The sequence below is a fragment of the Hippocampus comes genome, unplaced genomic scaffold (assembly GCF_001891065.2).
Source record: "Hippocampus comes isolate QL1 unplaced genomic scaffold, H_comes_QL1_v1.1 scaffold2, whole genome shotgun sequence".
In the NCBI taxonomy this organism is placed as follows: Eukaryota; Metazoa; Chordata; class Actinopteri; order Syngnathiformes; family Syngnathidae; genus Hippocampus; species Hippocampus comes.
In genome coordinates this window covers 2,013,853-2,026,546 of record NW_017805139.1, presented here as the reverse complement: position 1 = coordinate 2,026,546, position 12,694 = coordinate 2,013,853, and the positions used below count along the sequence as shown (strand labels likewise).

General features: G+C 40.8%; 3 protein-coding genes across 4 annotated transcripts in view; 1 reads left to right on the top strand and 2 right to left on the bottom strand.

The window, feature by feature from the left end:
* mphosph10 (M-phase phosphoprotein 10 (U3 small nucleolar ribonucleoprotein)) overlaps nt 1-4,750 on the bottom strand; it is an 8,213-nt gene extending 3,463 nt beyond the window's left edge. Inside the window, exons 1-5 of the mRNA XM_019867517.1 lie at nt 4,608-4,750; nt 3,329-3,986; nt 3,076-3,248; nt 2,815-2,980; nt 2,079-2,220 (exon numbers count right to left, since the gene is read on the bottom strand). Of these exons, the coding sequence (XP_019723076.1) occupies nt 2,079-2,220; nt 2,815-2,980; nt 3,076-3,248; nt 3,329-3,986; nt 4,608-4,693 (1,225 nt within the window). The 5' untranslated portion in view covers nt 4,694-4,750. The remainder of the gene's footprint in view (nt 1-2,078; nt 2,221-2,814; nt 2,981-3,075; nt 3,249-3,328; nt 3,987-4,607) is intronic.
* Nucleotides 4,751-4,761: 11 nt separating this feature from the next.
* Nucleotides 4,762-8,422, top strand: mcee (methylmalonyl CoA epimerase). Of its 2 annotated transcripts, none has more exons than XM_019867520.1 (4): nt 4,762-4,816; nt 6,749-7,089; nt 7,331-7,767; nt 8,154-8,422. In XM_019867520.1, the coding sequence occupies exons 1-3, from the start codon at nt 4,789-4,791 to the stop codon at nt 7,481-7,483; spliced, it is 522 nt and encodes a 173-aa protein (XP_019723079.1). In that variant the 5' UTR covers nt 4,762-4,788; the 3' UTR covers nt 7,484-7,767; nt 8,154-8,422. The 2 variants fall into 2 exon arrangements, with proteins under 2 accessions (XP_019723079.1, XP_019723078.1); XM_019867519.1 differs by lacking the exon at nt 4,762-4,816 and adding an exon at nt 5,898-6,100.
* A 2,001-nt stretch (nt 8,423-10,423) lies between these two features.
* On the bottom strand, nt 10,424-12,684 carry LOC109514420 (ferritin, heavy subunit). Its single transcript, XM_019867521.1, has 4 exons — nt 12,553-12,684; nt 11,370-11,516; nt 10,977-11,102; nt 10,424-10,819 (listed from the first exon to the last, which is right to left on the bottom strand). Exons 1-4 carry the CDS (start codon nt 12,652-12,654, stop codon nt 10,661-10,663), a joined length of 534 nt encoding a protein of 177 aa, XP_019723080.1. The 5' UTR covers nt 12,655-12,684; the 3' UTR covers nt 10,424-10,660.
* Between the last annotated feature and the right edge of the window lie 10 nt (nt 12,685-12,694).

Below are 12,694 nucleotides of genomic sequence, written 5' to 3'. Positions count from 1 at the left end.
AACACACACACACACACACACACACACACACACACAAATACATAAAATCAACCTCGGGTTCATGGAAATTCACCTGTTGTGGGGGAGCTTGGAACTTATGACCTGTAAAATGTATGTTATCTACTGTATGTTGAGTCTAAAAAACAGATGTAGGCTTGCAGTTTTTTTTGATGTGGTACGTCAGTCGATATGCGGTCACCAACGACAAACCGGAAATGACCTAAGTGTTCAAAATACTTGGCGCTGTGTCATGCTGTCAACTGCAGAAAGGAGATGCCAAACGCTAAATAAAAAAAAAAAATAATAATAATAATTTAAAAAAAAAATCCCCCATACGCTCTACGCCCCCCCCCCGCAAAAAAAAAAAAAAGTTTTTGCATTCCCCACAACTGCATTATCTTGCAATGATTGTAAGGGAACGCAATTTTTTTTTCTTTGTCTGTGTCACCTCATGGGCTCCTGATCCCCCATGCCCGTACTTGAGAGAAAACCCATTTGGCGACATGTTGAAATTTTGTTATCTTGATTCACAGCACACTTGTGTTGTATCATATCCAAATTGGATTGGATTGGATACAACTTTATTGTCAAATGTGCTGTGTAACATACAGCACAGGTGAAATTTCTTCCCTCTCAAGACAACATAAAACAAGAGGAGCCGCTGCGGGCATGTTTATAAGAATAACAGGACATGACAGTGAACCATACTACTGGTGTAGTGTCAAAATGATCCTTAGATAGACACAAGTGTAAGACTGAGTGCATTGGTATTACCTGTATGTTGGAATAAAAATCAATTTAGTCAAATCATTTTGAGGATTGTAGCTGCTACGACTCTAGCTGATCTGATCTGTTTAATGCACAGCATGTTTGCATGTTTGCACTGAGGATTGAGAGGAAAGAAATTTCATCTGTGCTGCATATTATACATAAAGCATATTTGACAATAAAGATGACCTTGACCTTGATCAGCTAATGTCACCGGTGGTCTATTTTATAAGGCTTTGAGGCTTTAAATGATTTTCCAAATTAATATGGCAAAGGCCACAAAAGCTTCACGAGGCTTTATCAGCCCATCTTGACTTTTTGGCGGCTGGCATATACTAATGGTGCATGACTGCCACCTTCTGGGCAGCCATGATAATGCACCAAAAGTATTTGCCCACCGCCCAAATAAAGAAAACACGGAAGCAGAAGAAGAAGCAGTAGTTATAGCAATGAATCACTGCGGCTTCCTTATGCCATACAGTAACAATGGCATTAACTGCAGCCCGAATTTCCAGATTGGAGTCGCATCGGAGACATATCTGATTCATATCAACATACGAAAGAGGCCGAGGTCTGATTTGGAAAAAAAAAAAAAAAAAACATCTGAATTGCACTGATCACATCAACTTGAAAATAATAGTCAGATACATGACACTTCGGGGGGAAAAAAACTAAATAAAAATCTGAATTGACCTGTAGCATGAATCTAGACTTTAGAGCAGTGGTTCTTCACGTGGGTTCGATCGAACCCCAGAGGTTCGGTGAGTCGGCCTCAGGGGTTCAACGGAGCCTCTGCCATGGAGGGTAAGACACACGCGACTCAACATGTCAATTAGTTATGACGCGCCCGCTTGGCGATCACAGGCTGCAGATGATCACATGACATTGCTTGTCCAGTCGGTGCTGTGGGAAATTTAGTTCGCTTCGTAGTCAACGTGTGACTGTCGTGATAGTAAGTCGTACAATTAAAAAAAGTATACTTATCTCTTGAAATTGTATTTACTTTTTTCTGTTTTTAATAAATGCGTTTTTTTATATCTTGAATTTGTAAAAAATATACATTTATTTTTCACTCATGAAGGGTTCGGTGAATGTGCATATTAACTGGTTGGGTTCGGTACCTCTAAAAAGGTTAAGAACCACTGCTTTAGAGTAAACAAATTGGGCAAAGGTATCCAGTCGTAAACAATCCAACCGTTGGCTTCCGGCCAAGAATTTTTATTTTGGTACATCCCTTCAGTACCTATTCACATAGCAGATGCAGTTATTCCCATTCCACTCCTGCACCCATGTCTCAGAGTGCTACCTACCTTTCCTCGATGCCTGCTCAAAGTCCAAGTCTTCTTCAAGCATGCTGTTCTCTGGGCGGGATTGCGCTGTAACCTCACCGGAGAGCTGCCAGGATTTTGCAGCAAGGGAGGCTTTCTCCAACTCCTCAATCTTCTGTGACATCTGCACACAAAGCAAGTGAAGAAATCATACAGATTGATCCCAGTTATAAACAGTGCTGTGTTGAATTGCCTGACTCTGTCTGTTGGACATGGTCACCATGCTGCTGAAGGAAATAATCCAATTTTACTTCACTGGCCTGAAAATGATTATTCATTTACTACAAATAATGTATTATTGTTCATCCATCTATTCTGGTGATGTGTAGAAACAGGCAGAACAATCAAATGGTCTTTCATTAGATGAATGGTTTTGCGCTCAACTAAAACGAGCACGGATTTCATACAAAATAAGTACATATGGGACATTTTTGTTTGGTGAAGTGCTGTGAGTTTTATTCAATGTAAAACATGTGCCTTGGCTGAACGTTTGGGGAAACATCGGTCGATGAATGCTGGATGAGGCCAACAAACAGTTTGAGATTCCATACTGTCATCTACTCATTTGAAATTTGGAAAACTGCAGTTTAAACGACACTAATGTTGAGCATTCATTTTAATTTCTGCATAACAAATATAACTACGGTATATAATTTAATACAATAAAATTCATCACAAGGGCTTTTGCAGCACTTTTTTATTTGACTACGACAATTACCTTTTCTTGAATTTTCTCATATGATGACTTGGATTGAGATTTTTTTGAGCTGGGGCTTTTCCCTCCCAAAATCTCCTCAAGGTCTTCCCCTTCACTGTCTTCGTCTCCAGAAAGGTTAAAAGTCACCTTTTTGTGAGAGGCTTTTGCCTGGCTTATGTGTCCGCTCCTTGTAAAAAGCAGATAATAGATATGTTGTGACAATCGTTTGACACTTTCAATTTTACACATCTCAAATTTTAAAAAATGAATTATCAGTCTTACTCATTGTCAAAGTTGTCGCCAGAATCATCATCATCATCATCTACTTCTTCCTCTCCATCTTCCTCCTCATGCACACTGTCATCCTCACTATCCAACTGCTCGCCAGCATCAGCGGCAGCCCCTTCGGCAGAACTAAAATAGTCCTTGTACTTGAGGTCTCTCGAGCTCTTCTCCTGTTAATATAAAGCATAATTAAAGACATTAAGAGCTCATGAGATCCTAAATCATAGTGTAAAGATGCAACAATACGTACAGTGTTTTTCTTCGGCTTTCTGCTTGACATCATTTCAAGGTTAAAATTGTCATCCTCATCTGAGGGCAGGTCCTGAAAGTAATCCACATCATTATCATCATCAGCGTTCTCCTTCCCTTCTTGCTTGTCCATGCCATCAAGAAATGACTCCATCTCGGACAACTTGAAGAAATTATCATCAACTTCCGAGGGAAGGCCCTTCATTTTAGAATGTTTCTCTGTGGGCTCCCACTTTTGTTTCTCTCGCTTCTCCAGAGCATCCACGTCAAAATCTAAATCAGAATCCTCATCTGTGTAATCTTCTGCTTCACGGTCAGCCATTTTCTTAAACCTACTACGTGGCTTCTCTTCAACTTCCTCCTCCATATTTTCATCAGGCTCTCCTTCTTCATCCCCAGTTCCTTCATCCATCTCCTCTTCCTCCTCCAGTACTGCTAACATCACATCGGACACAGCCTCATCAACTGCATTTGTAAAATGTTTTAGCACAGCAGAGTTCTGCAGCTCCAGTTCCTGCCAGATTTGCTCTTCATCAAAGTTTTCCACCACCAACTGAACCAGTGGGCTGCCATTATATTTTGCCGGCTCCTGGGCTTTGTGGAGGTCATAAAGGGTTTTGGTCAGAGATGTAAAGTCTGCTGCCACTGCGTCTTGAAGGCTGCAAAAATAAAAACAGAGCCATTGCATGTTATTAGCATGAACGTTTTTTGTTCATCGTCAAGGTAACTTTTGTTCATAGTGTGAATCATTCAGCGCATGAAAAGTGACACTCATACAAACACCAGCACATTGATTCCAGCCACCACATTGCAAGATACAAAAACACCTACTTATCAGTGCTCATGCTAAGAGTAACATTTGCCAGGTACTACAAGATATGGGGTATTACACGGTGACGTTCATATCTTGTGAAAATATACACATACATAGTACAGAATGTGTTACGTTGTGTGACTCAATTCCTCCAGTATTTATTTGATTTTTCATTATTCTTTCGTAATTTAAAGGCATCACCTCTGAATTGCTTTACTCTGCCACAACAACGTAACCGCATCAGCAATCACTATCGGGAACTGGCACCTCATTCGTAACAGTTACGTGCTGTGTTGTATTGCTGTATATACTCAATTTACTCGATTCTTGAATCAACAGTTAACCACACTATGAAGCTATTTACATAGTTTAAGCTAAAAGTTAGCGAGATCACGAGTCCACCAAAATGCAACGTTGAAACAAGTTTTCCAATAAAAGCACAACCATTCGTAGATATAACACTTGCCTCAGAAAATGATCTGGATGTTGTGTGTTGACGTTCAGTTTATTCAAACAGTCTTCCAATGTAATGCATTCGTCAGTTTTCGCCATCGTTGCTCATACATGTGGGAAGCTCCGTGTCGCATAGAAATAGGCTCTGTCAGAAACTTTCCGGTTTATTTTTGTTCCGTTGCCGGCGTTGAGACATGGCGTCCGCATTTCTGAAGGTTGCAGGTTGGTTTTTAAATGTACTGTACTGTATGACATATGACATAGGGGATTTTTACCGTTGGTATTTTTTTCTTTCATATTAGGCTACATATGAACAAGTGGTCATGCGATGTTCCGCAATAAACTGTTTGAACAAAAACGCAATGTGCTGATAACCAATTAGCGAGGTACTGAAAACGTTGACGCCAAGTTTTGTTGTTGAAGTTGTTTGTCTCCTCCTCCAGTACTGCTAACATCACATCGGACACAGCCTCATCAACTGCATTTGTAAAATGTTTTAGCACAGCAGAGTTCTGCAGCTCCAGTTCCTGCCAGATTTGCTCTTCATCAAAGTTTTCCACCACCAACTGAACCAGTGGGCTGCCATTATATTTTGCCGGCTCCTGGGCTTTGTGGAGGTCATAAAGGGTTTTGGTCAGAGATGTAAAGTCTGCTGCCACTGCGTCTTGAAGGCTGCAAAAATAAAAACAGAGCCATTGCATGTTATTAGCATGAACGTTTTTTGTTCATCGTCAAGGTAACTTTTGTTCATAGTGTGAATCATTCAGCGCATGAAAAGTGACACTCATACAAACACCAGCACATTGATTCCAGCCACCACATTGCAAGATACAAAAACACCTACTTATCAGTGCTCATGCTAAGAGTAACATTTGCCAGGTACTACAAGATATGGGGTATTACACGGTGACGTTCATATCTTGTGAAAATATACACATATATAGTACAGAATGTGTTACTTTGTGTGACTCAATTCCTCCAGTATTTATTTGATTTTTCATTATTCTTTCGTAATTTAAAGGCATCACCTCTCAATTGCTTTACTCTGCCACAACAACGTAACCGCATCAGCAATCACTATCGGGAACTGGCACCTCATTCGTAACAGTTACGTGCTGTGTTGTATTGCTGTATATACTGAATTTACTCGATTCTTGAATCAACAGTTAAGCACACTATGAAGCTATTTACATAGTTTAAGCTATAAGTTAGCGAGATCACGAGTCCACCAAAATGCAACGTTGAAACAAGTTTTCCAATAAAAGCACAACCATTCGTAGATATGAAGAACACTTGCCTCAGAAAATGATCTGGATGTTGTGTGTTGACGTTCAGTTTATTCAAACAGTCTTCCAATGTAATGCATTCGTCAGTTTTCGCCATCGTTGCTCATACATGTGGGAAGCTCCGTGTCGCATAGAAATAGGCTCTGTCAGAAACTTTCCGGTTTATTTTTGTTCCGTTGCCGGCGTTGAGACATGGCGTCCGCATTTCTGAAGGTTGCAGGTTGGTTTTTAAATGTATGACATATGACATAGGGGATTTTTACTATTGGTATTTTTTTCCTTTATATTAGGCTACATATGAACAAGTGGTCATGCGATGTTCCGCAATAAACTGTTTGAACAAAAACGCAATGTGCTGATAACCAATTAGCGAGCTACTGAAAACGTTGACGCTAAGTTTTGTTGTTTAAGTTGTTTGTTGGTCCGAAATAGCACTTTAAACCTTTAAACAGTTTTTACCTTGCGGGCCTATTTTGCCATATTGTATTCAACATTTTCAGCAAGTAATCGATCATCGTAATTTGTTTTGTGCTAACTTGCAAAGCAATGAAGCCGCTGTCAAGAGAAGTCAACATGTATAAACTGCAGAAAGTTTTTTTTAGACACAGTATATTATTGGCTCCGTCACTTTGATCCGGTTTCTGTTGAAACAAGCCCATCCCGCGAGACTCATCATCCCCACAAATGATCCATGTGCCTCATCATTGACCTTGTTATCTAGGCTGAATGTCTTTATGCAAAATTCCATGTCTTTTTCACAAAAAAATGTAAGCGCTGGCCTGTTAATTTGTCTTTATAATCCTATACATAACAAACCATACTTTAACTTAAGTATTCGGTTAAGCCTGTTCTCCTGGTCTTCTTTAAGTTTCCAGTCTCTCGAGACATTCTCATCTCGCACTCCGAAGAGCACATTCGACCTCAGCACCCCTTCATCAGGGTATCCCCGGCTCACTGTGGAAACTGGGCAAGCTGAACCACATTGCCATTGCTGTCCCAGACATGGACAAGGCCACAGCCCTATATCGAGACGTCCTCGGGGCCACAGTCAGTGAAAAAGTGCCTCTCCCAGAGCATGGCGTCTACACAGTCTTTGTGGAGCTCGGCAACACAAAGCTGGAGCTTCTCCATCCTCTGGGTGACAAAAGCCCCATTTCTGGATTCTTGCAGAAGAACAAAGCTGGCGGAATGCACCACATTTGTATTGAGGTGAGCACAAGAAAAGGGGTATTTTGTTTTACTTTCTTATAGCTTAAAGCATGTCATCACTGCAGGACACTCTTGTTTTTATTATTCAAGTTGGACATGCTCATGATGGTGTTCATAAAGTTTACTACCGGTACTCATTTTGGGATATTTGTCTTTTGGATGATTCCTTTATAGATTGACTATTAGTAACCGTGAATCAACCAGAGATCATCATTTATACCATTGGAATAATCTGTTGCAGGTTGACAACATCAACGCTGCGATCAAAGACCTGAAGTTAAAGAACATCAGAACTCTTTCTGCAGAGCCACGAATTGGAGCTCATGGAAAACCAGTGATGTTTCTTCATCCCAAAGACTGTGATGGTGTACTCGTGGAGCTGGAAGAAGCATGAAGTGGATCAAGAACGTTGTATGTTGTTCCTTTAATTCCAGAGATACAAGTGTGCATTGGTTATGTAGTTTTAGCGTGGTTTGTTTTGATGCTTTCTATAAAGTCATGTCGAATTAACTTCCTGTTGTGCGGGAGTACCTTGATATTCAGGATTTTGCATGTGCTTGTCTCTCATATATTGAAGCATTGCTTTCAATTTACTCAATGAACATGTCAATGTTTGTAGCTCATGAAGAATTGTTGAAGCGGGCTGGGCATTTATTTCGTGTGCATGTAAATATTGAGGTGAATTCATTTGAAATTGAAATCACACTTATTTGTAAAAGGTTCCTGGCATGCGTACTCACTGCCGTCACCCTGGCTGTAGCCAAGAAAAATCATGGACCAGCGTCGCGCAGTCACTGCTCTTGTGCACATTTGCGTCTGCTTCCTGAGGTCTGTCCCGGTTATGTAGTTTTAGCGTGGTTTGTTTTGATGCTTTCTATAAAGTCATGTCGAATTAACTTCCTGTTGTGCGGGAGTACCTTGATATTCAGGATTTTGCATGTGCTTGTCTCTCATATATTGAAGCATTGCTTTCAATTTACTCAATGAACATGTCAATGTTTGTAGCTCATGAAGAATTGTTGAAGCGGGCTGGGCATTTATTTCGTGTGCATGTAAATATTGAGGTGAATTCATCACGATTGTTTTGGTCGTAATTGAAATCACACTTATTTGTAAAAGGTTCCTGGCATGCATACTCACTGCCATCACCCTGGCTGTAGCCAAGAAAAATCATGTACCAGCGTCACGCAGTCACTGCTCTTGTGTACATTTGCGTCTGCTTCCTGAGGTCTGTCCTTATAAATCAAATTGCAGTTACACAACTGTTTTGTGAAGCGCTTTGTTACACTTGCAGCTGTTGTGAAAGCGCTATGTAAATAAAGATTTATTATATTCAATTAATCATTTGTTTTTTGGGGTAGAAAACAAGATGTTTAAATGTAAAATATTAAGACAAACCAAATTCTTTGAAACACTATAAATATATAAGTTCCTTTTGGATGAAACAAAATGTGTACAATTATTTTAAAATTAAAAATGTGAAAATGAATAAATTCAAAAACGTTTTCCTTGTTTAATCCCTTACTTTCTGAAACTACCAGAGAACTATTCCATCCATCCATTGACTGATCTGCTTATCCTCACCAGTGTCGCAGGCATGCTGGAGCTTATCCCAGCTGTCTTGGGGTAGTAGGTGGCGTGCACCTCAACTGGTTGCCAGCAAATCGCAGGGCACCATAGAACCCCTGGTTGCTACAGATGGTGCGTCATCAGTTGGTAAATGGCGTGAAGCGCTTTGATTACCAAAGGTAGAAAAAGTGCCATGTAAGTGACTGCTCATTTAACAAAAAAACATTTGCGCTCATAATCACTCCTGGGGACAATTGAGTGTTTTTGGAAGGCGGAAGTACCTAGAGAAAACTCACGCAGGCACGGAGGGGAGAACATACAAACTCCGCACAGGAAGGCCGGGGCCTGGAATTGAACCCTGCACTCTGCACTGTGAGGTGGATGAGTTCCCACCATTTCATACCCATCGAACTGTTGTAACATGAAAATACAAATTTTCAACTCAAGTATTGTGTGTGTGTGTGTGTGTGTGTGTGTGCGCGCGTGTATATAAAGATTGCGTGTGTGTGTGTGTGTGTGTGTATGTAACACACACACACACTCACACACACTGTTCTGTGAAACAGTGTTGTTTGCATATTTCTCACAAAAGTTTCTGTTCATCAAGACCACCAATAACTCAATAACTTGCATTGATAATTTTGAGTTCTCTCAACACAGACTAAAAGATTTTACTGGAATGTTTCATTCAGTGAGGGCAGCATGTTGTCCGACTGATTAGCACATCCACCTCACAGTAGAGGTCTGGGATTCGAATCCAGGCGTCGGCCTTCCTGTGTGTTTGCATGCTCTCCCCATGAATGCCTGGGTGTTCTCCAGGTATTCCATTTTACTCCCACATTCCAAAAACATGCATTGTTGGTTAATTGAACACTAAGGCTGTGTCCAGATTCATAGGCTGGGTATTGGGATTCGAATCCAGGCGTCGGCCTTCCTGTGTGGTGTTTGCATGCTCTCCCCATGAATGCCTGTGTTTTCTCCAGGTATTCCATTTTACTCCCACATTCCAAAAACATGCATTGTTGGTTAATTGAACACTAAGGCTGGGTCCTCCAAATGAATTTGGACACAGCCATTGTCCCATGGTGTGAATGGTTGCGTGCCCTGCAATTGGCTGACAACCTGTTTAGTGTGCCCACTCACTGTCCAAAGTCAGCTGTGAGAGGCTCCAGTGCAGCCGCTCGAAACATGCATTGTTGGTTAATTGAACACTAAGGCTGGGTCCTCCAAATGAATTTGGACACAGCCATTGTCCCATGGTGTGAATGAATGGTTGCATGCCCTGCAATTGGCTGACAACCTGTTTGGTGTGCCCACTCACTGTCCAAAGACAGCTGTGAGAGGCTCCAGTGCAGCCGCTCAGAAAATTGATTTTATAAATTGGGATATAGGTTAAGTGTTCTTTATTTTGTTGAGCAGGATTTGATGATGCAACTCAGAGAATTCATGAGACGATTAAGCAAATTTTGTTGGAACTCTATGAAATGCCAACCCTTAAGAGTGACAACCTCAATTGCTTCCTTAAAACACTCATTTCTGCAAGTTTAAATGTGGTCAAAACATTAACATCTCCCTGACTACAGCACATGCAAATGGTTTATATAGTCTTACTAGTCGGCAATGATTTATGTAAATTAGCATCAGGTTTAGACCAATAAAGTGAAATGCTGTACCCGCACATCTGGCATGTTTTGCTGACCAACATGAATTTCTTCAGAACAAATTTCCTTTTTTTTTTTTTACAGACAACACACAAACTGACAAATCATCTTTCAGGTGGTTTATTTGGTCTGGTCGACAGCTTGTAGTGTTAAGAATACCACAATGGCAAAGCGGGATGCAGATTACAACAAGCACTGTCACGCGGCATTGTTCTGAGAGTACAAGTTCACTTCAGCAGGTCGAATGCGAGAGGATAAGTTAACGTACTGGCTTGTAGCATGAAGATGAATTCACATTTTCAAACACAAAGCAAGATACAAAGAAAGCAATGTGGAGGGATTTAACTGCTTTCCTTGCCCAAAGTATGTTTGTCAAACAGGTACTCTGCCATGCCATTCTGTGGGGCACCCATGCGACGCAGGTTGGTCACCCAGTCTGCCAGCTCTTTGATGGACTTCACCTGTTCATCCAGGTAGTGGGTTTCGATGAAATCACACAACTGCAACATTAAATAATTGTTAGATACAATCGTTTCGCTCACATCTTCAGAAAGAGAATTTTACCTTGTGTCAACATCCAAACGAGAGAAATATGCAAGATTTGCACCAACACAAGGTAAAATCATTTCTAAAGCTCCCGTTTTGTTTAAAACTCACATGTGGGTCATTGTGATCGGAGCACAGCTTATGCAAGTCCAGAAGGGACTGGTTCACACTTTTTTCAAGCTGCAAGGCAGATTCAAGGGCCTCAACACCACTGCCCCACTCATCCCGTTCAGGCTTCTGCAACAAAGCAGAAGAAGAAAACGATACGTTTAATCTTAAAACAGGCCTCTGACCTGAGGCAAACAGCAAGTACGTTAATCTCAAGTTTGCAGTTTACTTCAGCCTCGGGGCTTGTTTGTGACCCTTACAAAAGATAAGCAGCACTGAACACCCACACACCCTCAGTATCTTCATTCACACTGTGCTGCACTCCCAATTTGGTCTTTGTGATAAGCGTTGAAGTAAGTAAAGGAGGGAAAACAAGACGAAAAATTGAGTCAATACCCTGACATCTTGAAGGAAGATCCGCCCACCGCGCTGGTTCTGAAGTTTCATGAGCTTCTCTGCATGCTCGCGCTCTTCATGCGATTGGTCCCGGAAGAACTTGGCAAAGTTGTGCAAAGCCTGGTCATCCCGGTCAAAGTAGTAACCCTACAAATAGGAAAATAAAGGAGGTCTGGGTTACTAATTAACTTAAAGTTAAGCAATTTCCTGGAATAGGGCTGAAATAAATGTTCTTTGGTACCAGTATTAAACTCACCTAACAAAATAGGAGTGTAACAAGAGTCTCAAAAGTTAGTTTTACTTTGGAGGATTAATTACATCACATTGTACACTAACTTCAAGTGGTCTTGCATATATGAAACAGGACATCTACTCTTACCGGTTATATATTGGCTCTGTTTTGAGGGCAAGCGACAAACACTAACCTTATCTCAATGCACTTCAACCTTTGTGAAACTGCGATGCCCCCCAAAGACCAAGGCCTCAGTTGCACATTTTAAGTACTGGCAGATACCTTGCGAGTTTATTTTATGTTATTTTAAAGGTTACTTAAGTCTCTGAATCGATTTAAATACCTTCACCCAAACCCAATTTTTTCCTTCACCCAATCAAGCATATTTGCTGATCTCCCAAGAGGGTCCTTGAGGATAGAGGGCCTCAGTTGCACATTTTAAGTACTGGCAGATACCATGCGAGTTTATTTTATTTTATTGGTTACTTAAGTCTCTGAATTAAATAAATGTTCTTTGGTACCAGTATTAAACTCACCGAACAAAATAAGAGTGCAACAAGAGTCTCAAAACTTAGTTTTACTTTGGAGGATTAATTACATCACATTGTACACTAACTTCAAGTGGTCTTGCATATATGAAACAGGACATCTACTCTTACCGGTTATATATTGGCTCTGTTTTGAGGGCAAGCGACAAACACTAACCTTATCTCAATGCACTTCAACCTTTGTGAAACTGCGATGCCCCCCAAAGACCAAGGCCTCAGTTGCACATTTTAAGTACTGGCAGATACCTTGCGAGTTTATTTTATGTTATTTTAAAGGTTACTTAAGTCTCTGAATCGATTTAAATACCTTCACCCAAACCCAATTTTTTCCTTCACCCAATCAAGCATATTTGCTGATCTCCCAAGAGGGTCCTTGAGGATAGAGATGCAGGCATACACTTACCATGGACAGATAAACATAGGAAGCATACAGCTCCAGGTTGATCTGCCTGTTGATTGCAGCCTCGCAGTCCTGATGGAAGTTTTGTCTCACCTGGGAACTCATTGTTCTGAAAGACCCCAAAAAATATATATATGAATCCATG

What these genes read in the sequence shown, in the direction of transcription:
- mcee (XM_019867520.1), top strand. Translation starts at nt 4,789, where the DNA reads ATGGCGTCCGCATTTCTGAAGGTTGCAG. An exon ending in CGCATTTCTGAAGGTTGCAG is followed by an intron (nt 4,817 to 6,748) that starts GTTGGTTTTTAA and finishes GTCTTCTTTAAG; the next exon opens with TTTCCAGTCTCTCGAGACAT. An exon ending in TGCACCACATTTGTATTGAG is followed by an intron (nt 7,090 to 7,330) that starts GTGAGCACAAGA and finishes AATCTGTTGCAG; the next exon opens with GTTGACAACATCAACGCTGC.
- LOC109514420 (XM_019867521.1), bottom strand. Translation starts at nt 12,654, where the DNA reads ATGAGTTCCCAGGTGAGACAAAACTTCCATCAGGACTGCGAGGCTGCA. An exon ending in TCTTCCTTCAAGATGTCAGG is followed by an intron (nt 11,103 to 11,369) that starts GTATTGACTCAA and finishes GCTTTGTTGCAG; the next exon opens with AAGCCTGAACGGGATGAGTG. An exon ending in CCGATCACAATGACCCACAT is followed by an intron (nt 10,820 to 10,976) that starts GTGAGTTTTAAA and finishes TTAATGTTGCAG; the next exon opens with TTGTGTGATTTCATCGAAAC.